General features: G+C 45.2%; 1 protein-coding gene across 3 annotated transcripts in view; it reads right to left on the bottom strand.

Moving 5' to 3' along the window:
- The window catches only part of GMEB2 (glucocorticoid modulatory element binding protein 2), a 374248-nt gene that overhangs the window by 29643 nt on the left and 317744 nt on the right, over positions 1 to 26861 (bottom strand). For all 3 annotated transcript variants that reach the window (XM_069650900.1, XM_069650898.1, XM_069650899.1), the window contains one exon: positions 10262 to 10384. In XM_069650900.1, coding sequence (XP_069507001.1) covers positions 10262 to 10384 — 123 coding nt within the window. The remainder of the gene's footprint in view (positions 1 to 10261; positions 10385 to 26861) is intronic.

The following is a 26861-nucleotide window of genomic DNA, read 5'->3' as shown; positions in this document are numbered from 1 at the left end:
GCACGATAAAAGACATGAGGTGGTGGTAAAAACCAGGATGAAGGAGGAGGTGGTGATACCCAAGGTGGAGATGGCAATATCAGAGAGTGGAAGTGACACAAAGGAAAGAACATCAGGGGGAGAGACCAATATAGAAGAGCTGGAAGAAAGAACACAGCAGGAAGGATGTGAAAAAAAGTGATAGCAGAGGTGGTACCAAGTAGACTGGAGGGATAACATCAGAAAGAGAGATAAGAACATCAAGTTGAAAGGAAAAGACCCAGTAGGAGAGAGAGAACCAACAGGGAAAGAGAACACGAACACATAGTGTTAGGGAGAATTTGCATAAATGTGCTATTTCCCTTCATCTTAGAGACCCCCAGCAACTTTGCTGGATTTCGAGGACTTGATTTATTTACCTGCAAAGAGTGCGAGTCTTTTTTCTCCACTCTTTCATGTATTTTGATGTGTGTTTTACATTTGTGTTCTTTGATTATGGAGTTTTACATAACTCCATAGGCATCATCTTTTCATGTGTGTTACACAGCACCTTCAGTGCAGTGACACAGAGGTGTCTTTTAGACTTCTCACAGGTTTAAATACCTTCTCTGGGATAAACTACTGTTTCCCAGAGAATGTAAAGTGAAATTGACTTTACCAGTCTTTCCAAATTCCTAGACCAAACACACACAATCTTACAATGGAGTACGGGAGGGGTTACATAGTATCCCCTCTGTCTAAATACTCATGTAGCAGTCAAATGCTACCCTTTCCTATTGAAAAGGCTGGTGGTAGTAATTTTTCAACGACCTACCATGATTTTTCCCGACCGCGAACACCGCTAGCTAAAAATCACAGGAGCCATGTTTTTCAAGATGGCGCCTTAAGCCCCTTTGTTTAAAGAGGTCCCGGTCTTCTTTTTCCGCCATTTCTTTTTGGAAAGATCCTTCTAGTGTTTGTCTCTGCGCGCCAAACCAGGTTTGGTCCCTTTGTTCATGTGCCTTTGGCGGGCTTCAGGACTGAAGACTGTCTCTGGCGTCTGTGTATCTGGGGTTGGCAGGAAGTGAGGGAGGTGCCCGAAACTCCCTGTGCTTAGTCTCCTAGGAGACCCAAATGCACTCTGGTGTGATTGGCTGGCTGACTGTCCGGCAAGGACAGCCACCCTGCTGGGTGAGTGACAGCTAGGCTGGAATGAAAGGGCGAAAACTGTTTAAAAGGCGAGTCTCCAGGACTGGAAGGCAGAGTCGACCACTGGAACGAAAGAACCGAAGACTAGCTGGAAGAGGACGGCTGCTGCAACTCCTGGACTGTTGGATTGCCCGGTGAAGCCCTGCTGCAGGTCCGAATTGCCACACTCTATTCGACAGAGAAGCTCCTTCAAGGATGGCTTCTTCCTTTGAGTTGGTGGGACCAATCAACTCATAAGACACCTGGATACCATTCTCAAGGCTTGTTAGGATTAAAGAGGGAGAGGACACCAGTTTGTGTTCTTGAATCTACAGCTGCTGGAACTGAAGTGACTCCATCTTGTTTGCTTTCTTCAACGATCCCTTGCAGTGTAGGAGTCCCCCAACGTCCTCCCTCATGTCCCCACGACTGAGGCTCAGGAACAACGAGATCTGCAGGACCTGCCACGAACCACGACTTCAGCAGCATTTGTTTCTTCATACAAAAAGGTACTGTACCAACCCGATTGAGAGAACGCCACTCTCGCTGTGAAAGTTCATGAAACTTTCCCAACTTACAGGCCTAATCAGCTTGTGACCTGACATACGATTCTTTTTCGCCTAAACTACTTCTAAGAACTTTCGCAAAGACTTTACCTTTTGATACCAGAACTCCTCTTTCCTATCCAGAACTCTAGCCCATTGACTTTGGCCTGGCCTATTGACTTGAATTGAACTCTTTTGGTGAACTGAATCTATTTGCACTGCCTACAAAGTATATGTGATCTATTCTACTTATTGTTGTCCTTTTTGCTCACTGCTAAGTAACTGAACTGCCATTTTGCTCCTATTTCAGGGGAGCTCAAAGTGTCTCAAAAGCGTACAGTTTTGTATTGAAGTGTATGAGTATATAATATTAAGTTGCCTTTTGCTAGTGAAATGTTTTCTAAATGATTGTTTAATAAATTACTAAGTGTTTTTACCACGAAACGTTGAGTTTAAGTGTTTACTTGAACTACTATGATTGAATGTTCTCTGTGTAACTACTTGTACTGCTCACATTCACTCTTGAGATAAGCCTGGCTGCTCAGCACGCTACCAAAAACTATGTGGTACAGAATTATACCAAAGGTTGGTTTGGCTAACACGTGTAGTCCTAATTGTGTGTAGTGGACGCAGAGGGTACTGCATGCAATTCTGCCTAACACATAGTGAGTCAAATATGCCAGATTCCGATGGACTTGGTCAGCCATAGGCAGAGCCACATATGGTGAGTAAGGATGAGCTGGGGTCAGTAAGATTCAAGATGCGTAAGGGAGAAGCCAGGAGGAAGTATGGGTGGACCCCAGGGGCTCCCTTCTAGTTCTCCCTGCTGGCAACATCCACTGACCTGCTTGCTCTCAAGACTTTACAATAAAGTGAACTGTGGGGTACGGGACCCCAGAATGTTTGCATTTAGTTCACACAAAGAAGAATTAGGATTTGGGTCACCTACAGAATAATTCAGATTTTTGTGGATTAGAATTCGAGACTCTACTTTTATTTAGATAACAGCCTGAGATTTCAGTTAAATTGTTTATTCAAACAGTCCTTCTTACTGTCCAATAAATGAGACTCCTGTACAAAGACTACATCAGCTTTCCCTTTAGCCAGTTGACTAGCAGGTCTGACTTGCCGGGTGGAACGGCACCCGCCCACAGACTTTCACAGAAGCACTGGCACCGTTATTACCGGTACCAGTGTTTCCGTGGTCCGCATTCCCATAGATTCCTAAGGCACTCTATGGAAATGGGGAAGAACAGGTTACTGGCACCTAGCTCACGGTTCCCCGGGACTTGTAATGTCCCGGTGTTACTGGGAAGCTATGTGCCGGTAACTGTTTACAGGTGGGGCAGCTACCTGCCGGTTTTACCGGCACGGTTACCGCCGGACCCGTAATGAGGGCCAATGTCTTTGGCCTTGAAAGTGCACAAATGTTCAAGTTCAAAAGGAAAGGCATAACTCCAACATGAAAGTTCCCAATGGATAACATTCACAGTTCCAGGTCCAGGGGATGGTTCCCTTCCCCTAGGATTCCTCTTCACTATGCTTTATACCTTTAGGGATAACAGTTTCCTTGAGTTTCTTTTGGTCAAAAAAAAACTGGTATACAAAACAACTTGGTTTGAATCTGATCTTGGTAGGATACCTGGCGTACTCTCCTGGCAGGTTTCTTCTCCTCTTAATGTGATTTCAATAAAGTCTTGGGCTAATTTTGATGTATCCTTGTTAGGCAAGATTGTGCGCAGTACCCTTTGGGAGACTACATCAACCTGCTGATGGATTTCTAATTGTCTAAAATGTTAACTGCTAAATGTGTTTTAATTATTGAAAGGTGAATAGTGTTCTTACACAGAGGTCCACAGTGACAAGTATTCAAATAAACTTATACTCAAGGTTTCTTCATTGAACAATTATTAATTTATTTAACAGTCAGTTGAATAAGCCTTCTTCAGAAGGGGCCATATATAGGTAATATACTTCAAAATACACACTCTTAGTTTCTCTAAATCAGCAAGTATCCATTTGCAATGGCACACAGATAATTTCTACACCCTGAGGTGACTTAAATAACTAGGACACTGTGGACATTAATAGATCACTGGTACATTTAGAGCAATACTGAGGTGGTGTCAAAGAAAGGGGTTTAAGAACAAAACAAAAGGTCACAAATATTCTGAAGCAGGTAGTGACTTTTGAACCCCCAATGCAAAGTAAATTAACCCTTTCCTGGAGGAAAGGTAACACAAAAAGTCAGAGGGAAGAAGAGTCTTTCAGGGAGCCAGGCCATTCAATGTTAATTGAACACGAGTCTATGTGTACTGAAGTACTTCTTGTGGGTAAGTAAAAGTCTTGCACAATGTTTTAGAAGTCTTTGTAGAAAAAGAAGAATCAACGTAGGGCCACAAACTGGGAGGCTTGTGAGGGGCAAAGCTGCAAGCAACTCTGCAAAAGCAACCAAGACAAGTCTCAACTGAGAACAAGTAAGGCTACACAAAAAGAGGTAAGTTCTCTCAGTTTTACAGTACCTTTGGTTAGAAGAAATGGTTCCAGCTGGCATCTGTTCCTGTGCCTCAGTTGTGGGGACAAGAGGGAAGAAGTCTGGGGACTCCTACACTGCAATGCAAAGGTCAGCATCAGCAAAGGGCAAACTTCAATTCAGCAGCACTTTGCGGTTTCAGCTCCTGGCGCCTCAGCAAATAGCACCACCGCGGTCCTCTGCTACCACTATGGACTTTCCTCGCATCTGGGGTCAAGCACTCTGTTGAGATGGCTCAGGCCTAGTCAGTCCTGCTTCCTGCAAGTCCATAGGATCTTCCACAAGTTCGGGTCCGACTTAAAAGTAATGCACTAAATCTGGTGTTCCTCTTCCTGGCACTTTGGTTCCAGCAGCAGCAGCAGAAGAAGTACAACCAGGTCCGAGAGGATGTCCAGACGAGTTCACTTTGGGGTTGATTGGTCAAGGGGAGAAGACGTCCTTGCAGGGCTTCTCTAGTCGAGGCGAATTCAGAGCCTCAGCACAACAGCAGGGCTTCACCGGGCAAACCAACGGTCCAGGAGTTGCAGCAGGCCACTCTTCCAAGTTCTTCGGATTCCTTCGTCCAGTGGTTGGCTCTGCCTTCCAAGCCAAAAAGCCTCACCTTTTATGTAGGTTTCTCCCCCTCATTCCAGCCTAGCTGTCAATTACACAGCAGGGTGGCTGTCCTCTAAGGACAGCCAGCCAGCCAATCACCTTTGGGTGCATTCCTGTAACCAAGGGGATTAAGCACAGGGAATTTCGGGCACCACCCTCACTTCCTGCCCCTGCCAGACACCCTGGAGCCAGAGGTGGGCTTCACTCTTGAATCCCATCAAAGACAAAATGAACAAAGGGACCAAACCTGGTTTGGCGCGCAGAGTAAATCTCAAGAAGGACCTTTCCAAAAGGAAATAGCGAAAAAAGAAGACCGGGGCCATTTTGACAAAATGGGCACCCATGGGTGCCTTACTGCACCTGCGAACGCAGCCCATGGTAAAAACACACAATGGTAGTAAAAAGTAAACCACTGCCACCAGCCATTAATTGTAGAAAGGGTAACATAAAAATGTTACATGAGAAACTAGACAAAAGGGGATACTAAGCAACCCCTCAGTACCCCATGGTAAGATAGTGTGTGCTGGGTCTAGAAAGTTACAAAATGTAAGTAAAGTCAATTTCAACTGACTGGTCTTTGAAACAGTAGTTTCACCAGGAGAAGGTATTTAACCCTTTGGGAAATCTGGAAGACTTCCCAGTGCCACTGCACTGAAGGTGCTGTGTGCCACAATGTAAAGATGATGCCTATCGAGTTTGTTAGACTCCAAAGTCAAAAAACACACAGAGTCTAAATCACAGAAAAATACATGAGAGAGTGAGAAAAAGGGTCTAACACTCTCCAGGTTAAAAATGTAAAGTCCTAAAGGCCAGAAAAAGGGCTGGGGGTCTCCAAGGTAGAAGGGAATAAGCACATTTCTGAGAATTATCCCTAACAACCCTTATCAGTACTTCCTCATGTGATGTACTTTAAATCTGTTCAACTTCACCTTTGCTGGTATACTCTCCTGCCAGAACCTTTTCATATCTTTCACTGCGCACACTTGCAAACGTGACAATATCTTATGTTCATTCCATTATGTCTCTTTAGGAAATATTGAGTCTCCTGTTCATTCTCATATGCTTTATGCATTCTTATTTGCCTTCGCTAGGGGTGCCGAAGTACCCTGATGTCCCAGCTTTCCTTGGCCAGACTCACCGGTTCTCTGTGGCATGCGTCGGTTCTCCTGCGGCAAGCCTGTAGCTGTTCTCCAGGGTTCCATTGCTTCTTCCCGGGTTCGCCGCCTCTGCTCTGTGGCTTCCACACCCCTCTCGGCTCCCGCTCGCCTGCTCTGGGTTTCTCTGTGCTCGAGAGGCGTGAAGGCTGCTTTTCAGTACCTGCGTACTCCAGAAGTCTTTCCTTCCCCGCCTGGAATCCTTGCAGCGGACCGGCTACTGCAGCCTTGCTCTTCTTGGCCTCCTCTGTGAGCCGGTTGGCTCCATGGACTTCTCAACAGCCCAGTGGTCCCTCGGTCGGTAATGAGAGGATGAGAATCTCCCAGCCAGCGTCATCTTCCTGTCAGCTGGTTCGGTGGTTTATATGTCCCGGCATCAAGTATGCGTTTACAACCACTATAGCACAGATTTTGCTTGTGGCCTCCGTCGATCTTTATTACTCGGCTGATCTTCCTCATCACAGTACTTTTGTATTCTGAGAAAAGGAAGTTCGTTCTTAATGACTTATATACAGAGTATGGGAAGGTATTCTTAGAAGCTTTCAGGGGTGGGTGAAGGGAGTTATGACAATATGTCATTAAGGCATAGGGAATGGAGGGGGTAACCCTAAAAGAAAAAGGGGGATACCATGTTTCGTCCGATTAGGTCGTGTCACTATCCTGAGGGTTGACTCCCCCCAGGTGATCCTCCCTCAGAGATACATGCAGGGTCAGGATCAGGTAGCGGCTACCGTCCCCTGGCCACATGGGGGGAGGTCATCCCTGGGAAAGGAGTGATGACCCCATCGGATTCCTGGGAAACAGCAACTGTGTGGTAAGGCTGACGTTGCCCGTGGACGGACGGCTTCCCGAACAGATGCAAGTTCATTAAAAGGGCAGAAGCAGCCCGAGACAGTGTTCTACATGGGGGTTGAGCGCTCAGACAATGAAGACCCGAGGCTGTGATGGTCGTATTTAGGTCAATTAATGGCCTCCTGTATTTACTAAGAAAACAGGAGGGATGACCCCTTTTAGAGGTAAGAGTGGTTATGTTTTGGTCCTGAGGAAGCTGGCGAGTCCTGTGCCACTAAAACCGGTCGACCCATCCTTTTGGATATCCTTTTTTGACTAAAGCCATAGGGATACCATATTAAGTCTTTTATAAGTGTTGTCGCTCATTGCTTAATAGTAATGAACAATTTATTTGTACTGATAGCACACTGATACACACTGGGGGTGGGTACAATTAAGTCTGAAATCCCCCCTTAAATGCAGATGGGATGGGCCTAGTGACAATTACATTTTTAGGTGTGTTTTCTGATTTTACTGTGTGTCTAATGAATGACGTTTTGTCCTGTACTTTTCTGGTGAGCACCAAGTGAACAGAGCATGGGAGCTGCTTACCTGTAATACAGTCTGCGTTCTAGGAGATAAGCACATAGGAGAAAAATAGCAAGATCTCACTGGTGACCATGCATTAAGGATGCTTGGATGATTGAATTATTTTGAGTCTAGTGGAGGGATCTTTTTCCTCTTTTACTACCCCCGTTAGATAGGCTTTACAACACCTTTCCCTAGGGTTACAGCTCACCCCCAGGGACAGTGCAGTCCTTTGCTGAGGGCTAGAGACAGTTTAGTTTGTGTTTTTGATTTAATCCAAGCATCAATATTATGCTTCTACCTTACAATATTATTTGTTGACTTCTGTCACCCTTGTTGAATAATAATAATAATAATGAATAATAATAATAATAATAGTTAATAATAATTTAGCATTTATGTAGCGCTACGAACCCTCAGGTATCCGAGCGCTGCTTATTATTACCCACGTTGTGTGGTGCTCATTTATCGACCTCGGAAGGATTCGAACCTGCGTTAGCAGGCTCTGCGCGGATGTCAAAGCGAGCACTCTACTCTCTGTGCCACTTCACCAGCAATGTCAAGTGGCACAATGTCAAGAAGCAACGGATTGACTCCTGTTGTTGATGCTAGGGTTTGTTTAGAGTTTTCATGAGCTCTCTTAGTATCTACACTAGGGCTGGCTCCCATCCCACCCCATATATGACTGCCCAATTTCCCAGCACTATTGGTCTATTTGGGAGCCATGATCCACCTCCACCCCCACCTTGCTCAGGCAAATCAATTTTTAATGGTAGCACTCCCTGCATGACGCCCAAGGTCAACCCCAGATACATAGATCTGTGGTATGAGCAGGATGTTGGTAGCTCACTCTATTGATTTGAGTATTGTTAAGTTGTGCATTTGCACCCCCCTTCCCTTTCCTTCTTTTTTGTTCTAAAGTTACCCACACCACTTTCTTAAGGAACTTATGGTTTCATGTTTTTCTTCTCCTTTAGAAAGTTATTTTGTAATCTCCTGATGAAGACGTAACACAAACACTTAATACGTCAAAACTGGTAGAGCAACTTGAGATGAGGCCGCTTGTGAAGACCTTTTGGGCCCATCCCATTTGTTGACCACCTACAAGATTTATTGTGGTTATGCACTTTGTTTTGCACAAAAATCCTTTTGTATAATAATTGAATTGTTGATGAATTGATTGCTAATATGATATATAATTGTCATAGGTTTTTATCTTGTACCTATTGATGTTCGGTATGAGTGGATTGATGTATGTTGAATGTATGTGGATGAATGTCTGAATGATTTATTAGTATGTATTTTATGGAACTAATGTGATTTTAAATTTTGTCTTGCTATGTAAAATAATTGCCTGAGTGCAGATTAAATCAGGATTGAACTCACATAACACATGTATCAGGTATAATAAAACCCTTGATACCATACTTCCAAATTGTACCCTCTGGATTTTCTTTCCGAGATGAACTATTATATTAATACCCTAATCTAGAGTGTGGGGTTTCCTGTGCCTTTCAGATACACACCCTTGTGTGTTATACCATCAGATTCATCACAGCAGCAAGAAGGTCAAACATCTTGTGGCACGGCCATTTTAGAGTATACAGTATTCTAATTGATGGTAAAATGCAAAAAGTGCACGACACTATAAAAAAGGAAACAGTACAAAAGAATCCACTGCCACCAGCTCATCCTGAACACGTCATTAAAGTAACCAAAAGGTTAACAAAAACAAAGTTACAGGGACAAAAGGTGTCCCTGACACACTTCACATAAGGTGATGTGTACAGGAAAAATAAACATAGAGCTTTATTCTGGAGAACAGAGTTCTCCTGCACGAATAGCCATAGAGACCTATCAGTGTCCCCAAACACATATGAGCTTAGGAAGGTAAATAGCGCAAAAAGGCTTCACTTATCTCTAAACTTCAGGATTGGCCAGTACCTTTATGCTAGTTAAGTGGGAAACCGGGAGAGCTCCAAAACTGGCCTGTTGTGCTGTACTGTAACTGTCCCCTACCACAGTACGCCTCCCAGGTGTGACCAAGAGATCCCCCCATACTATGCACAGGCCCGACATTCACTGGCTTGGGATGGCCACCTTGCCTGTCCCCAGAACCAGGCATGGCACTTCATCACACAACAAAAAAATCAAGGCAAAATGGCCAGGAAGGAAATGTCCAAGAGAGTGCACACATCCATTCTACATGGTAGGGAAAATGGGACTGAGTTCACAAGAGCAGCGTAGGAGGAGGAGGAGGGGTATGAGGAGCTTGGGAGTGCATGCAGCCAGCTGCACTCAGGCTGCAAACTCTAACACTGCTAAGGCACCTGCTGCAATGCCCTGCACAAGGGCAACATGCCACGTTGGGGATTGAAGGGGCTATCTACCACCATGACAAATAATGAAGGCAGTGGCAATAACATATTGGGCCTCATTACAACCCAGGCGTTAAGGGGTTAACAGCGCCGTAAAAGGTGTCGGCGCCGTTAAACCCTTAACGCCGGATTACGAGGTCCCTTTGCGGGTTGCACTTTAACGCCTGCTTTTAACCAACCCGCAAAGGGACCTAGGAGCTAATTACGGCACCGTAATTTACAGTGCCCTAATTAGCGCCTTCCCCAGTCCCATTGAGCCCTATGGGGCAAGAATGGGAATGGGGAAGGGCCATGGTGGCATGGGGAATTACCGCCTCGCCAACCTTGGAATGGGGCGGTATTTCCCCATTCCACCATGGCGGACTCGTTACAACACCGGCACCAACCATGGTGCTAATAGCGCCATGGTTTAGCGCCGGGGTTGTAATGAGGGCCATTGAGTGCACACCAATTCGTATCATGGGTATGTGTGAAAAACTTAAGAGACTATAGAAAATAAAAGGATAGAGCAATCTGAATTAAAAAAAAATAGGTAGTTTGTAAGGAACAAACCTGCTAAATCCCTTGTGTACTGTTCCCTGGAGCGATCCATCTGGCTCTTATGCCCTGCCAAGACTTTCTTTACAAGATCCAGCAAGCCAAAGTTCTGCACTATGTTGTTGAGTAAAACAGCATCTTAAAAATAAAATGAAACACAAATACTGAGACGTTCTTAATCCAGACACTAAATAAAGGCAAGACAATAATTCATGTGCATAAATACATGCTTCGTTTAAACTAATATTTCTGAATGTTGAAAAGAAGCACCATAAGGGAAGCAATCACACAAAGAGCTGGGGTTCATAATTCAGACCAAAGCAAAGGGAAGGGATGAAATGACACCTTTACAGGTCTTAAAGGGTGAAACTCCTCCCAACCACTGCAGATAATTATCCGAGAATCAGGCTAGAAAATGCCAGTAGACTTGAATATAGATCTTAATGCCACTTACAGCCTTAACAGTAGATGCCACTACAGTAGGATCATGAAGAGACCCATTTAAATTGGCTTATCAATACCATAACATCCCAATGCACAGATATTGGATAATTCACCCAGCACCAACAGATTTACTGCAGAAAATCTTTCAAAAGGCAATTTAACACCATGACGTAAAGCATCTATTTTTGAAGCATTTGGTGTATGTTATGGTATGAAAAAGGAGCTGCCATGATATTTCAGTTTTAGCACATCTGCAGTCGAGAGACACTTTCCCTGCTGCCTGCGTCCATATACGGACTGTACAGGCCCCTGTGTGAAGGGCCAAATTCAGCAACACATCTATGCTGGACTGAAAACTGCATTTCTATGAGGATATGTACTGCAAATCACAAGTGTTTGGGTAAATTCTCATTTCTAGGCTAAATCTTCCTCACCTTTGAGATCCCAGAATTGTTTGCTGCACTTGGTGATACTTTTCCCATGTTCCTGAGTGAGTGGGAATATTTTTCCCCACTCACCCTTTCTTTTACTCTTTTTATGGGTGACCTTTTTATGTCTCTCTGTTAGGGAGAATTCTCAGAAATGTGCTAATTCCCTTCTACCTTACAGACACCAAGCACTTTTGCTGGACTTTAGGACTTTAAATTTCTAACCTGGAGAGAGTGAGAGCCTTTTTTCCCACTCACTCATGTATTTTTCTGTGATTTGGACTCTGTGTTTCTTTTGACTTTGGAGTCTGACAAACTCCATACGCATCATCTTTACATTGTGTCACACAGCACCTTCAGTGCAGTCACACAGGGAAGTCTCTTAGATTTCCCAAAGGTTTAAATACGTTCTTTTGGTGAAACTACTGTTTCCAAGAGCAGTGAAGTGAAATTGACTTTTCTTACATTTTGTAACTTTCTAGACCCAGCGCACACTATCTCACCATAGGGTGCTGGAGGGGTTACTTAGTATCCCCTTTTATCTAGTTTGCTATGTAACATTTTTATGTTACCCTTTCCACAATTAATGGCTGGTGGCAGTGGTTTACTTTTTACTACCATTGCGTGTTTTTACAGCGGGCTGCGTTTGCAGCTGCAGTAAGGCACGCATGAGTGCCCATTTTGTCAAAATGGCCCGGTCTTCTTTTTTCGCCATTTCTTGTCGGCAAGGTCCTTCTTGACATTTACTCTGTGCGCCAAGCCAGGTTTGGTCCATTTGTTTGTTTTGTCTTTGGCGGGATTCACGAGTGAAGCCCGCCTGTGGCTCCAGAGTGTCTGGCAGGGGCAGGAAGTGAGGGAGGTGCATAAAACTCCAGGTGCTTAATCCCATTGGTTACAGGAATGCACCCAAAGGTGGTTGGCCGGCTGGCTGTCCTTGTAGGACAGCCACCTTGCTGTGTGATTGACAGCTAGTCTGGAATGAATGTGAGAAACCTGCATAAAAGGCGAGGCTTTTTGGCATGGAAGGAAGGGTCGACCACTGGACGAAGGAATCCGAAGAAGAACTAGGAAGTGACGCCTGCTGCAACTTCTGGACCATTGGTTTGCCTGGTGAAGCCCTGCTGCTGTGCTGAAGTTCCGAATTGGCCTCGACTAGAGAAGCCCTGCAAGGACGACTTCTCTCCTTGGGTTGGTGGGACCAATCAACCCCAAAGTGAACTCGTCTGGACATCCTCTCGGTGCTGGCTGTACTTCCACTGCTGCTGGAACCGAAGTGCCAGGGAGAGAAACACCAGATTGAGTGCATCGCTTTTAAGTGGGACCGAGTTCCAGGAAGATCCTCTGGACTCCCAGGAAGCAGTACTGACCAAGCCTGAGCAACCTCAACATAGTGCTGGACCCCAGACGCGAGGAAAGCCCATAGTGGTAGCCAGGAACGGCAGTGGTGCTATTGGCTGAGACGCAGGGAGCTGAAACCGCGAAGCACCGCCAAATTGAAGTTTGCCCTTTGCTGCTGCCAATCTTCCCATTGTAGTGCAGGAGTCTCCAGGCATCCTCCCTCTTGTCCCCACGACTGAGGCCCAGGAGCAACAGGATCTGCAGAGTTACACACGAACAGAAGCCAGTTGGAACCATGTCTTCAAACCAAAGGTGCTGTAAAACTAAGGGGATTTACCTCTTGTTGTGTAGACTTACTTGTTCTCAATGGAGACGTGCCTTGGTTGCTTTTGCAGAATTGCTTGCAGCTTTGCCCTTCTCAAGCCTCCCAGCTTGTGGCCCTACATTGATTCTACTTTTTCCACAAAGACTTCTAAAACATTTTGCAAGACTTTTATTTACCTGCAAGAAGTGCTTCAGCTCCCCTAGACTTTTGCTCAATTAACATTGGCTGGCCTGGCTCCCTGAAAGACTCTTCTTCCCTCTGATTTTTTGTGTTACGTTTCTTCCAGGAAATTGTTAATTTACTTTGCATTGGAGGGTTAAAAAGTATTTACCCGCTTCAGAATATTTGTGTAATCATTGTATTATTCTTGAACCCTTTTTCTTTGAAACCATCTCGGTATTGCTCTAAATGTATCAGTGATATATTAATGTCTACAGTGTCCTAGTTATTTAAGTCCCCTCAGGGTGTAGGAATCATCTGTGTGCCGTCCCAAATGGGTACTTGCCGATTTAGAGAAACTAAGAGTGTGTATTTTGAAGTGCATTTGTATATTACTATTATAGTGCCCCTTCTGAAGAAGGCTTATTCAACTGACTGTTAAATTAATAATGGTTTAATCAAGAAACCTTTATTTTATATATATTTGTATAGCTCAGCAGCTCGCAGGCATCAGAGCGCATTACATGGAGACAAGGACAGAGTAACAAGGACAACACAGATTGGTGAGTTTATGTGTCAGTACCTAGGGGATTAAGTTAGGGGTCGGGTGCCATTATTTAAAGAGGAGCATCTTGAGTTTCTTCCTGAAGCTTAAGTAGTTTGGTTCTGCTCTTAGGTTCGTGGGCAGCTCGTTCCACATGGTAATAGCTTTGGGGGGAAAACACGCTGCCTAGTCTGTTTGCCCTTTTTGCTGGGATAACGTGCAGGAGTCCTTTGTCACTAGATCTAAGGTTACGGCCTAGCTCATACCAGGTAAATTGCTTCTTTAGGTATGCTGGGGCATTTCCGAATAGACAACGATGGACTAATGTCAATGATTTAAAGACAATGCAGTCCTCCGCGGCAAGCCAATAGAGCTCTCTCCTGTTGCCTGTGATATGCTCTCTCTTGGTTTTACCGGTTATGGTTCTTATGGCGTTGTTTTGAATTATTTGGCACTGTTTGATGCATTTGCTCAAGAGTTCCCATAATCAAGCCGGGAGAGGATGGTGGCTCTGGCGATTGTGCTGTTATATTGATTCAGCAGAGGTCTAATGCTTCTCAGGAGTCTTTGGTGGTACTGGCAATTTCTTTTGAGGTAAGCGATTTGGGCCTCAGCTCCCAATGAGGCCTGTAAATAGACGCCAAGTTTTTTTACTTTTTCTGAGACTTTAATTATTGTCTCTGATTTTAAAAGAGGAATAAGCGATGTCAAGTTCTTTTCTGGCACAAGACGCGCCAAAGGTCATTAGCTCAGTCTTGGTGCCATTTAGACCCACCCAATTTGTCTTCATCCATGTTTCAATGGAATTATATATAGCTGACAGCTTGTTGCTGTCACTGATAAAGTTTCCGCTTAGCTCGATGACCAGCTGCGTATCGGCTGCAAAATTGGTAAAAAGTACACCCAAGTTAGTCAACAGGGTGCATAAGCAGTGTAGGTACAGGTTGAGGAGCAGCGGAGAGAAGCTAGCTCCTTGTGGCACGACACAATCCACTGGCCTAGTTGAGGAAGCATGTTCGCCCCAGATGATCTTGGAGCATCTGTCTTGGAGAAAGGATGTCACACAGTCAATGGCATCCTGGGAACAGTTTCCTGATTAATTCAGGGCCTCTCTGAGCTTTTGATGATCCAGCAGATCAAAAGCTGCTGAGAGGTCCAGGAGAATCAGCAGACCTGCTTTACCTTTGTCCAAGATGCCCAGCATCTGAGATTGAAGGTCCAGCAGTGCGGACTCTGTACCGTGGGCTTTTCTAAAGCCTGACTGTTGTGGGTGGAGGAGTTTTATTCACATAGTTCTGGAGTTGGTCTGTGGCGATCTTGTCCAGTATTTTTAAGAGACATTTACAGTTTGTAATTGGCCGGAGATTTGAGGGGTCCTGTTAGTTTAGTTCTGGCTTTTTTGTCAGAGATGTGACCGTAATGGTTTTAACCTTGTGTGTCAGAGTTTATTTGAATACTTATCACTGTGAACCTCTGTGTAATAACCCTACTGCTCAAATTGACCCCTCTTGAGATAATCCTGGCTGCTGAGTCACACCACCAACCTGTGTAGTACAGACGTATACCAAAGGTTGGGTTCCTATTGCTAGGAGGTCAAGGTTGCTGTAGTCTCCCAAAGGGTACTGCACACAATCTTGCCCAACACTCTCCATGGTGTAATTTTGAAGATATCCTTTCCTATGAATTTGTAGGCATCTATGCAGTGTTGCCCTTGGGGCTTCCCTTGTTATTTTCTCTTGATGTACATGGGTTGAACTACTGTTTCAAAGGGTAGAGTGGGATGCCCACCCCCTTTACAAATGTACATGTGCGACCAGCACCGCCACCTGGTGTGGCTTGCTGGGGAGATACATGGTCTCCCCTTTCTCACTGACCTAGCAACATTTCTGTTACCGTGGCAAGCTAACTCTTATGGTTGGTGGCAGTGAATCCATTTTAATGACGTTTTTGTTGATATTACACGCAGGCTGTCAAACCAGCTGTGGTAATGCACAGAAGGGTCACCATTCTACTAGAATGGTGGCTTCTTTCTTTTTTCAGCATTTTGCATCTGCTTGTCCTTTCTTCTGCAATCCTAGGTGGGGGAGGTCCTGGTTGAAGTTTTGTCTTCGGCGGGAACACTGAGTTTCCTGCCGAAGCTCCAGAGTGCTTGTGAAGGCGGGAAGTGAGGGAGGAGTCTGAAACTCTGTAGCCCTTTTTCTTTTGGTGTGCCTGAGCTAAACCAGTTCCCACTGGGGGCCTGGAAATCCTGATTGGACAGCCACCCGCCCCTTTCTGTACACTGCAGGGAGAGTTTACAGAAGTTGTGTGGGTTCCTGAATAAAAGTCTGATTCTGGAAGCTGAAGAGAAGTTGACCACTGGAGCTGAATCCGAAGTGGAAGATGAAGGACAGATGGCTTTAACTGATTCCAGCGTCCAGAGATGCTGGAAGAATATCCACAGCCTGTTCTGATGCTTTCTTCCATCCGATCTAGGAGTCCCGAAGATGACGACTGTGACCTTTAGGCTGTTGAAACTCACCAGTCTTCAGAAGACCTGCATTTAGAGCCATTTCATGACACACTCTGACCTGGCTGGGATGCAAACCGCCCTTACCCAGGGACCTCGAGCCACAGTGCATGGTCTTCCGAAGTCTGATTTTCACTGAAACTTTGGTGACTCCTGCTGGGCTCCAGAGACAATTAAAATCCTTGAAGTCCCCTCACCAGAGTGCAGGACCAGATTAGCAAGGAGAATCCGACCAGCGACAACCACCCTTCCAACTGGTACCTGTAAAAGGGTGCCAAAACCACAGAGCCGGGAGAAGCACCGAAGATTCCTTTGTTGGAAGCCTTTTCTGTCGACTGCTGCTGTAGGTTCCCATCCAGTGTCTGCTCTTTCATCACCACAACCAAAAATCCAGTGACCGGGTCCTGTGCTGCTGTATCGTGAAGGCGTCTGTCTGCAAGCTCCTCTTCACTGCTGAGGTACTGTGTTGGCTTGGGTAATGTTAAGCAAGATTGTATGATGTACTTGTGGGAGACTGCACCAGCCTTGTCCTCTTGGCAATAGTTAACCCAACCTTTGGTATACGCATGTATTTACTTATTTTAAAAAAATGTATTGCCATTTCTTAAATCACATTTACAGCATACTTTTTATCAATGTATAGTGCCTCATGATGCATCTAACAGTAACAGAAAGTATAACAAATAAATAAAGTGAACCGTAACTGTCTCCATACATAGCGTGGTGTTTCAGCTCATTTCACGTGAGGAGTGGGGATGAGAATGGGTGAGGGAAGAGGGGAAATGGCGACACATCGTGAGTCGGAAAGGTGGTGCATCGCAGAAACTTCTGACAGCGCGAACTCCCGATTGTCGATGGGAGCTCCCTGTTCAGGGGGGTTTATCATCTGAGGGATGAAACACGCTCCATGTCAGGGCTTTCCATGCATCAAATGGCACATTAGTCCCGTCAGTGGATCTGGAGACTCCATCCTCCCAAGCCTTGGTCTCAGCTTCTACCCAGCATTCCAGCTCCCCATACCATGTAGGATAGTGTGGGCCCTTTTCCACGCCATTGCAATGGTCCTCTTAGTTAGTATGCACGCCATATCCATGAATTTCACAATATGCTTTACCTTATCTTTGATAAGTCCCTAATAGGCATTCCTTAGGAGTCCAATCATACTGAGATAGCCCTGCCTTCTTGCAAGTGTGTTCCACCTTAGACCAGAGGCACTGCACTTTGGGACATTCCCAGAACATATGCAGCAGTCCCGTCATCTCGGCGTTGCACCATGTGCATTCGGAGGGGGCTTGCTTATTGAACATGGCCACTCTGTTTGGGATCATATATGTGCGATATAATACATTTAACTGCATCAATCGAAATCTAGTATTTCGTGACACTTCCTTGGGGAACGCTAGAGCCCGTTCCCATTCCCCGTTTGCAATATCTAGCCCCAGATCCGTTTCCCATCTGGATTTCAGTGCAGTGCCCCGGGGAATAGGTTTATCTATCAACTGGCTGTATATTCTGGACACCAGTTTCCAGCCATCACTCAGGCTGTATAGCAGTGTCACAAGGGGGTTCTCTGCTGGTTCTTCAGGCCACATGTCCCATTTTGCTCTTGCTACCGCTTGGCCCTCTGACACCATAGGAACTGACCCCCCGGCAAGCCCTCTAGGGATTGAAGTGAGGTAAAGTCTCTAAAAGTTCCGCCCTCGTATAGGTCCCCCTCCATGTGTAAACCCCTTTCCTTTCCCATAGTCTGATACTTGCTAGATCCGAGCTGGCCTTGCACAAGTCTGACATCATTGGGATCTCAGGCAAATATGAATGTTCTAGGTGTAGGAGTGTTCTGGTTCTGTGCCATGTCCGCCTCCCCAAGGTCACTATCATAGGAGCGTTGCTCAGACAATTCTGGAGGACCCAAATGAGTTATTTTAGACGTAGCGGGCCACCAGGTGTCGCGGCAGTGCCATTTCTGTCGTGACATTGTCCAACAGCCAGCGGGCCACGAAGCTAAATTGTGCTGCTAGGTAATATCTTTCCAGGTCCGGAAGTTGAATACCTCCTCTGTGGGGTAGGGTAAGCATGGTCAGTGCTAGCTTATGTCTACCTACTCCCCACAAGAACCCTCAGATTAGTGTTTCAGGCAAACGAAAAAAGGGGGCCTTGTTGTAATAATACACATTTTGAAAATGATAGAGGAATCTAGGGAGATTAATCATTTTGACTATCGATGCCCAGCCCATCATAGATAAAGGGAGTTTGGACCAAAAGCAAGTAGATTTGCGTAGTGTCTTAAGTGCAGTCTCTGTGTTGTGTTTGTGCACCAGTTCCGGTGTGTGCATTATATTGACTCCCAAATATCTAAATGAGACCAGTTGCCATTCGATTCCCACCTCAGGTAAGTCTTCCATTTTCCTCCCTCTCAAGCCCGCTAATGGGAACAGGCAGGACTTTTGTCTGCTGAACTTTATGCCAGAGACCCTGGAGTAATTGTCTAGAACTTTTAGTATAGTAGGCACGTTCAGATGCAGATCTTTCACATATAAGAGGACATCATCCGCATACAACGAAATTATATGGTACACTCGACCCACCCGTATTCCAACATCAAAAGATTGCTTCCTGAAGTAAATAGCAATTGGTTCTAGGCCCAGTATGTAGAGCATGGGGGATAATGGGCAGCCTTGCCTAGTGCCTCTGCATATATCCCATGCTGAAGATACGAACTTCCCGGACTTCACTCTCGCCTTGGTTTAAATCCAAACTCTTAGGGATACTAAAAGCCACTCCCAATATATGGAATCAAATGCTTTTATTGCATCTAATGATAATAACGCGTAGGAGCCTTCCTCCTGATCCATCTGGGCCGTAATGTGCTAGATCCTGCGAAGATTTGCTGTTGTGTTGCGGCCAGGCACGAAACCACTTTGGTCCGTATGCACCAACCCACCTATTTGTCTAGAGAGCCGCTTAGCTAATATCGTGGTCAATTTCTTAATATCATAGTTGAGCATTGCGAGCGCGCAGTAGGAGTCACATTCGTCTGCTGGTTTCTTAGGCTTAAGCATCTGGATCAGAAGTGTCTCCCTCATGCTTTTCGGCAGTATCCCCAGGTCATATGCTTCCTGAAACACTTTGTGTAGCAGTGGCGTGAGAGATGGTTCATATTTTGTATAAAACTCTGGAGGCAGCTAGTCACTACCAGGGGTTTTACTAGTAGCCAGGTACTTTATTGAATCTGTAATATCTTCAGCTGTGATGTCAGCGTCTACGGTCTCTCTTTGTGTGGGGGTCAGCTTTGGAAGCCCCATTTCCTCGAGTGTGCTTTAGTTTTCATCGTGGGGGACTGGAGTATCATGCGAGTATAGCTGGGTGTAGAATGATTTGAAAGGGTCATTGATTACCTGCTGTGTCTGTTGGAGCGTACCACTTGCATCTTTCAATGCAGTCGTTAGGTGCCTGGGGTGTTCCCTCTTGCAGAGCCATGGTAGTAGCTGGCCAGGTCTCTCCGCCTCTGTGTGTGCCCTATTGGTCCTAGTAGCGTAGTCAAATGTGGGTAATCTGACCCATGTCTCCTTGCATTCACCTCTGATCCGACTTAGTGTTTCTTCCTTTTGCTTCATCCCCAGGGCAGTGGATTCTATCTTTTGGTATAAGCAGGTACTACACAAGTTGGTAGAGTGACTGAGCAGCCCGGCTTATCTTAAGAGGGGTCAATGTGGGCTGTAGGGTTGCAAAATAGAGTTTCACAGTGACAAGTATCCAAATAAAATGTATACTCAAGGTTTCTTGATTAAACAATTATTTATTAATTTAACAGTCAGTTTGAATAAGCCTTCTTTAGAAGGGAGCAAATATGTAACACTTAAATATATTTCAAAAATACACACTCCCAGTTTCAATACATCAGTAGATAACCATTTGGGATGGCACACAACACTTCCTCCACCTGAGGTGACTTCAATATCTAGTACACTGTGGACGTTGATATATTACTGGTACATTTAGAGCAATACTGAGTTTGGTGTCAAAAGGAAAATAGTTAGAGGAAGAAACAATGGTTAACAAGTTTCTCAAACAGTTAAGCAATTTTAAACCTCTCCAATGAAATGTAAGTTAATCCTTTCCCAGCTATAAAAGTAAGGTATGTATGACGTTTTGGAGGGACAGATCAAAACACAGAGTCAGAGGTTAGAAGAGTCTTCAGGGAGCCAGGGCAGCCAATGCCACTTGAGCAAAGTCTAGGGGAGCTAAATCACTTCTTGAAGGTAAGTCAAATGTCTTGCACAATGTTATAGAGATTTTTGTAGAAAAATAAATAACTGTTGGGCCACAAGATGGGAGGCTTGTGGTGGGCAAAGCTGCAAGCAACTCTGAAAAAGGTAGCAAATGCACGTCTCAACTGAGAGCTAGCAAGCTATACAACAAGAGAAGTACCCCTTAGTTTACAGTACCTTAGGTCTGAAGAAATTAGTTCCAGCTGGCTTCTGTTCCTGTTGTAGTATGGCAGATCCTGTTCTTACTGGGCCTCAGTCGTGAGGACAAGAGGGAAGACGTCTGGGGACTCCTGCTGGAACCGAATAGCCAGGGAGAGGAACACCAGATTGTGTGTGTTGCTTTTAAGCTGGCCAAAGAGCTCCAGTAAGATCCTCTGGACTCCCAGGAAGCAGGACTGACCGAGCCTGAGCCAACTCAACAGAGTGCTGGACCCCAGATTCAAGGAAAGCCCATCTCGACAGATAGGAACTGCGGTGTTGCTATTTGCGGTAGGTGCGAGAAGCTGAAACACCGAAGTGCCACTTGTTAGAAGATTGCCGGTTGCAGTCAGTGACCATCCCATTGTAGTGCAGGAGTCCCCAGACGTCCTCCCTCTTGTCCCCACGACTGACGCCCAGGAACACCAGGATCTGCAGAGCTGCACAGGAACTGAAGTCATCTGCTGCAATTTTTCTTCAACCCAATGGTACTGTACAGTCTAAGCAAACTTACCTATTGTTGTGTAACTGCACTTGTTCTCTGTTGGTGAGACCCGTTGTGGTTGCTCTGTAGAGTTGCTGACAGCTTCTTTAGCTCAAAAGCCTAAACAGCTTGTGGCCCTGCTTTGAATTCTTCTTTTCTACAAAGACCTCTAAAACGTTGTGCAAGACTTTTACTTACCTGCAAGAAGTGCTTCAGCCCACCTAGACATTTGCCCAATTGACTTTGGCCTAACCTGGCTTCAATAATGACTCTTCTTCCCTCTGACATTGTGTTCCAGGAAGGGGTTTACTAACTTTGCATTGGGGGTTACCAAAAGTACTTACCTGCTTCAGAATATTTGTGTGATCTCTTTTTCTGTTCTAATAACCTTTTTCTTTGCCAAACTCTAAAGTCACCTGAGGGTGTAGGAAGTGTCCGTGTGCCATCCCAAAAGGGTACTTACTGATTTAGAAATATTACGAGAGTGGATTTTGGAGTGTATTTATGTGTTACTATTATATTGACCGCCTCTGAAGAAGGCTTACTCTAACTGACTGTTAAATAAATTAATAATTGTTTAATCAAGAAACCTTGTATATAAGAGTTTATTTGAATACTTGAGTTAGGCAGAGTTTGTATGCAGTACCCTCTGGGACAACTACACACAACTACAACTACAGGTGTAGCCAAACCAACCTTTGGTATACGTCTGTACTGCACAGTTTTGGTAGCGCTGCTGAGCAGCCAGGCTTATCTCAAGAGGGGAATGTGAGCAGTAATGATGTTGCACAGAGGTCTACAATCACAAGTGTTCAAATAAACTCTTACACTCAAGGTTTCTTTGATACACACTTGGTAATTTATTTATCTGTCAGTTGTAAAACATTCATAAGAAGGAGGCAGTTATATAATACACAAATATCCTTCAATACTATTTCAGAATAATTTTCAAGAGGAGTAAAAGGCAAAGATTATTAGAACATGAAAGTTTACTATTATTCTTAGACAGTGCAAAATACTTTGAGTTCACCAGAAGAGTCAATTCAATTCAATAGGCTAGGCTAAAGTTTTGGATAGGATAAAGCGGTTCTGGTAAGTAAACAGTAAAGTCTCTGCACAAGTTCTCAGAAGTAGTTTGTAAAAAGAATAATCATTTGTTGGGTCACAAGCTGTTTAGGCCTGCGAGTTGCAAAAGTTTCAAGCACTTTCACCACGAGAGGCAAGTGCTCTCAGTCTCGTTTCACAGTACCTTTCAATGAAGAAAAAGATGCAGCTGATGACTTCTGTTCCTGGCAGTTCCTGCAGATCTCGCTGTTCCTATGCCTTAGTCATGGGGACAAGAGGGAGGACGTCGGGGGACTCCTGCACTGCACTGGGACTGGTCAAAAAGCTTGCAACTGGCAAACTTCTATTCCGGTGGCTGTAAGTAATGCACACAAACTGTTGTCCCTCTCCCTGGTTATACAGTTTCCTGCAGCACTCTGAGGAAGATGCAACCAGCTCCGAGATAGGTATCCAGGTGGCTTACTGTTGAGTTGATTGGTCCCACCAACTCAAAGGGAGAAGTCGTCCTTGTAGGGCTTCTCTGTCGAGATAAACTTGGCGATTTCGACCTGCAGCAGAGCTTCACCGGGCAAACCAACGGTCCAGGAGTTGCAGCAGCCGTCCTCTTCAAGCTCGTCTTCGGTTCTTTCGTTCCAGTGGTCGACTCTGCCTGCCAAGTCAAGAGACTCACCTTTTATTTGATTCTCTCCCATTCATTCCAGCCTAGCTGTCACTCACCCAGCAGGGTGGCTGTCCTTGCCGGACAGTCAGCCAGCCAATCACCACACAGTGCATTTGGGTCTCCTAGTGTCCTGCCCAGCCCAGACACTCAGGCATCAGAGGCGGTCTTCACTCCTGAAGCCTGCCAAAGGCGAATGAACAAAGAGACCAAACTAGGTTTGGCACGCACAGACAAACTCTAGAAGGACCTTTCCACAAAGAAATGGCGGAAAAAGAAGACTGGGACCTGTTTTTGCAGAGGGGGCTCTGATGCCATCTTGAAGAACATGGCTCCTGCGATTTAACGTTACCGGAGCTACGAATAGTTCGCGGTCAGGTAAATCATGGTAGTTCATTGTAAAATCACTGCCACCAGCCATTCTGAGAGAAAAGGGTAGCATTTGACTGCTACATGAATATCTAGACACAGGGGATACTAAGTAACCCCTCCAGCACTCTATTGTAAGATAGGGTGTACGGGGTCTAGGAATTTGAAAGACTAGTAAAGTCAATTTCACTTTACTTACTCTGGCAAACAGTAGTTTATCCCAGAAAATGTATTTAAACCTTGGGAAAGCCTGAAAGGCGTCCCTATGCCACTGCACTGAGGGTGCTGTGTGACACAAATGAAAAGATGATGCCTATGGAGTCGTTTAGACTCCATAACCAAAGAAAACACAAGAGTAAATCACACATCAAAATACACGAGAGAGTGGGAAAAAGGGTTAGACTCTCTCCAGGTAAAAAAATCCTCAAAATCCAGCAAAGTTGCCAGGGGTCTCTGAGGTGAAGGGAAGTAGCACATTTCTGAGAATTCTCCCTAACAACTTGTCACAGTGAATCTCTGTGTAACTCCCCTACAGCTCACATTGACCCCTCTTGAGATAAGCCTGGCTGCTCAACACGCTATCAACCTGTGTAGAACAGACTTATACCAAAGGTTGGGTTCCTATTGCCAGGAGGTCAGGGTTGTTGTAGTGCACCCAAAGGGTACTGCATACGGTGGTCAGTCATAATGTAGAATGCAATAATGTCGAAAAGCAATAATGTCGAATTTTTTCGAATTTTTTTAAAAAAATAAATATATATATAATTAAAATGTGTTGAGTATGAGGGGTGAGAGGGTGGTGGGGGGGTAGCCGGGGGGTGTTGGGTGAGGTGGGTTGGGGGGTGGGACCCCCCTAGTAAATTATACTCTTCTTGTTTATGTATTTATTGATAGTGCTAATTGACATTTTTTTTCGACATTTTTTTCTTCTAAAAATTGACTCTTTTCATTATATGTATAGGTTTTCGACATTCTTGTTTTCTACATTTTTTTTTCCGACATTTTTGTAAGTCGACATTTTTTTTCTACATTATGACTATAAACCACTGCATACGATCTTGCCCAACACCTAGTTGCTAGTAAATTCAGGTACTGGGAAGTGTGATAAATCCTAGTCTCCTCACTAAACCCCTGCATGAAGTCTCCTCACAGGTGGCCAGGAAAAGGCAAATGCTTCCTGATCCTGACCTTGGGGGTGGTGTTCTGTGGGAGGATCACCTGGGAGGAGAAAATGCCTAGGTGAATGAGAGGACTTCGTGGGATGAGATGCAGTATTTGTCTTCCTCTTGGGAGGACATCTCTGCAATGTCGAAGTATGTAATAACTTGTTGTAATAACCTTCTTTCTGCTCCACAAGATACACATATAAATAGGGATGAAAACAATCACAAACTCGTAGGACTTGGGAGAAATAAAAAGCCTTCCAAAATCCTAGAGACTTGTAAAGTTAAAGACCTCCCTAACACCCAAAACCACAGTGAAAGAAAAGCTGTGAATAATAATGGCTTAAAAGAGCTGCCATCTCCTTTTCAATACGGCCTGGTGACTAATCCTTATGATATTCCTTTTAGGAATATTATAAAGAACAGACTTGGATTTAAAAGTAGAAATCAAATTCGAAAGACTAACTTCGCCATTAGGGACTTCAAGTCCCATAATTCCCTAAGTACTGGGATGAAGAAGAGGGCTAAAGTGGTGCAATGTTGCAGGAGAGGTCAGATCGTTAATTCAGATGACCCACAGCTGAAGGAGACAGAGAGGCTTAAAAGGCCCCCTCAGGTGCAGGCCATAGAGAATAACGAGCAGAGAGAGCAAGAAGCAGCAGCAGTGTGGTTCGTGCAGGCAGCCCAAAAAGCAGCTGGAGGAGAGAGAAGACACCGGGACCACTGTTCTATAGAAAACAGCTGCCGGTCCTGAGAGGGTCTGTGTCTCAACTCCTAAAGAGCAGAAGCTGCGTAGTGGGAATGAAGGCGAATGAAGCTTTGTTCCCAGGAGGCTGTCTCCGTTGGCCGAGGGGCTAGAGGCTGTTTCCGGTGGCTGGCGTACACTGGCAAGCCTCAGGAGCAAAAGGAGCTCATGGTGCTGGTGGCGTGGACAAAGGCGGACTACGAGAAGCAGTTTGCCAGGTCGCAAGGAGCCAAAGAAGCAGAAGTCTTGTGAGCCGCAAGGCGACTGGAGGCGCACGTCTTACCCAGTGAGTTCACATGCTGGTAGCCCTGGAGTGCTCTGCAGCCGCTTGCGTGTTCAAGGCAGGCATTCAGCAGGAGAGCAGCACTCTCGTACGAGTGAAAGTGGTTCTCAAAGCAATTTTGAATATTGAACTATTCAAAAACACCGAAAGTCTTATATAACAAAACCAAACGACTAACTTTAAACGTGTGAGTCCATGGAAAGGCCAGCAACACGATAGGGCAAGTAATATATGCAAGTATTGCACAAGCCAAAAACTAAAATCAAGGCAAATACAATTCAGCTGATATTGCCAAGAGCAGAAAGGGGCTAAAGAAAGGTTCATACGTTGTAAAACTTGTTGACCATATTTTATACAACATGTGGTCAAATCTGGTATGAACTTACATTGCCAAAGCCAAGGGAGCAGCAGAGTAAGACCATAGGCTTGTCAGTATTGGCTACTTGTGCATTGGGGAAACAAGAGTGTCAAAAAGGCTACCATTATGGAAAAGGATAGTCGGAAGGAGAGGGGCATTATTATTTAAGAGCACCAATGAGAATGTTGTTTTCACTGAAGAGTGGTTAAAGGTTTTAAAGCTGCAAAACGGTTGAATAATGTGAAGCTGTTGTGAACCTGTTGTTAGTTGGTCATAACCACAAGAGCATGTGTTATGAAACGCTGTTCAGGCAGGGGAGTATACCCAGATGGCAAACCTTTGAAGGAGTAGGCCTGGCATGGGAATAGACCAGGTAGAAGTAGAAGAAGTGCTACAAAGTGGTCCTGACAGAGACAATTCATGTTGCTTGTGTTTCTGAAGAAAGAGCTGGGTAAAGCGGTTATCAACAAGCTGTATTTCTTCGGAACACATCAGTTGTGGAAAATCATCCTAAAACAATTGTTGCTATTGAGGAACTGAGAAGTTGTCCTTTATCTAAAGAGGATAAATCATACCAAGAGAAGAAGAGTCTTCTCATTTTCTTTGCTGAAATATTGCTGTGGTTGAACTTTCTGTTGACAAATTGTAGCTGCAAAGAACTGTGTTGAAACCTTATTGCAAACCCGGATTTCCTTCTATTTCGTTCTTGAACTGTGAAGCAGAAATCTGGGGAAGGGGAATTCACCCAGGTTCTAAACAGAGACTGTTGTTACAATACAAATGTAATCATGATTGTTTTGAAGTCCCATGTTTTATTGTATGTAGACAGATATCCTTTATTAGGACCCGGCGAGGGCGCAATCTGAATGAAAGGACTATTCTGATTGGCCCTCGCAGAGGCATTACCCGGGCGGGAATCCCTCGGCCGGATTCCATGCCTTTATCCACGGCAGGGGGCGTGGCAGCCCCTCAGCCAATGAGTAGGCTTGAAGTGGGGCCATCCCCGCTCTGAGCCTCCACATGGCTGGAGGCCGCCTTCTTCCCCCGCCGGGGATTCAGGTATGTTTGTGTTTTTTTTTTGGTCTGCCCCTCCTCCCCGCCCTCCCGCCCCCACTTATCTTCTGCCTGCCGTGTCCCCGGTGGGGGACGATGGAAGCCTCCAAAGCCGTGTGGAGACTCGAAGCGGGACATCCCCGCTCCAAGCCTCCACACGGCTATGGAGGTTTCCATCGTCCCCCGCTGGGGACCCAGATATGTTTTTTTTTCCTCCCTCCCTT

This window comes from Ambystoma mexicanum, chromosome 3p (assembly GCF_040938575.1).
Source record: "Ambystoma mexicanum isolate Mex_15411 chromosome 3p, UKY_AmexF1_1, whole genome shotgun sequence".
Classification (NCBI taxonomy): Eukaryota; Metazoa; Chordata; class Amphibia; order Caudata; family Ambystomatidae; genus Ambystoma; species Ambystoma mexicanum.
This window is presented reverse-complemented; position numbering and strand designations above follow the sequence as displayed.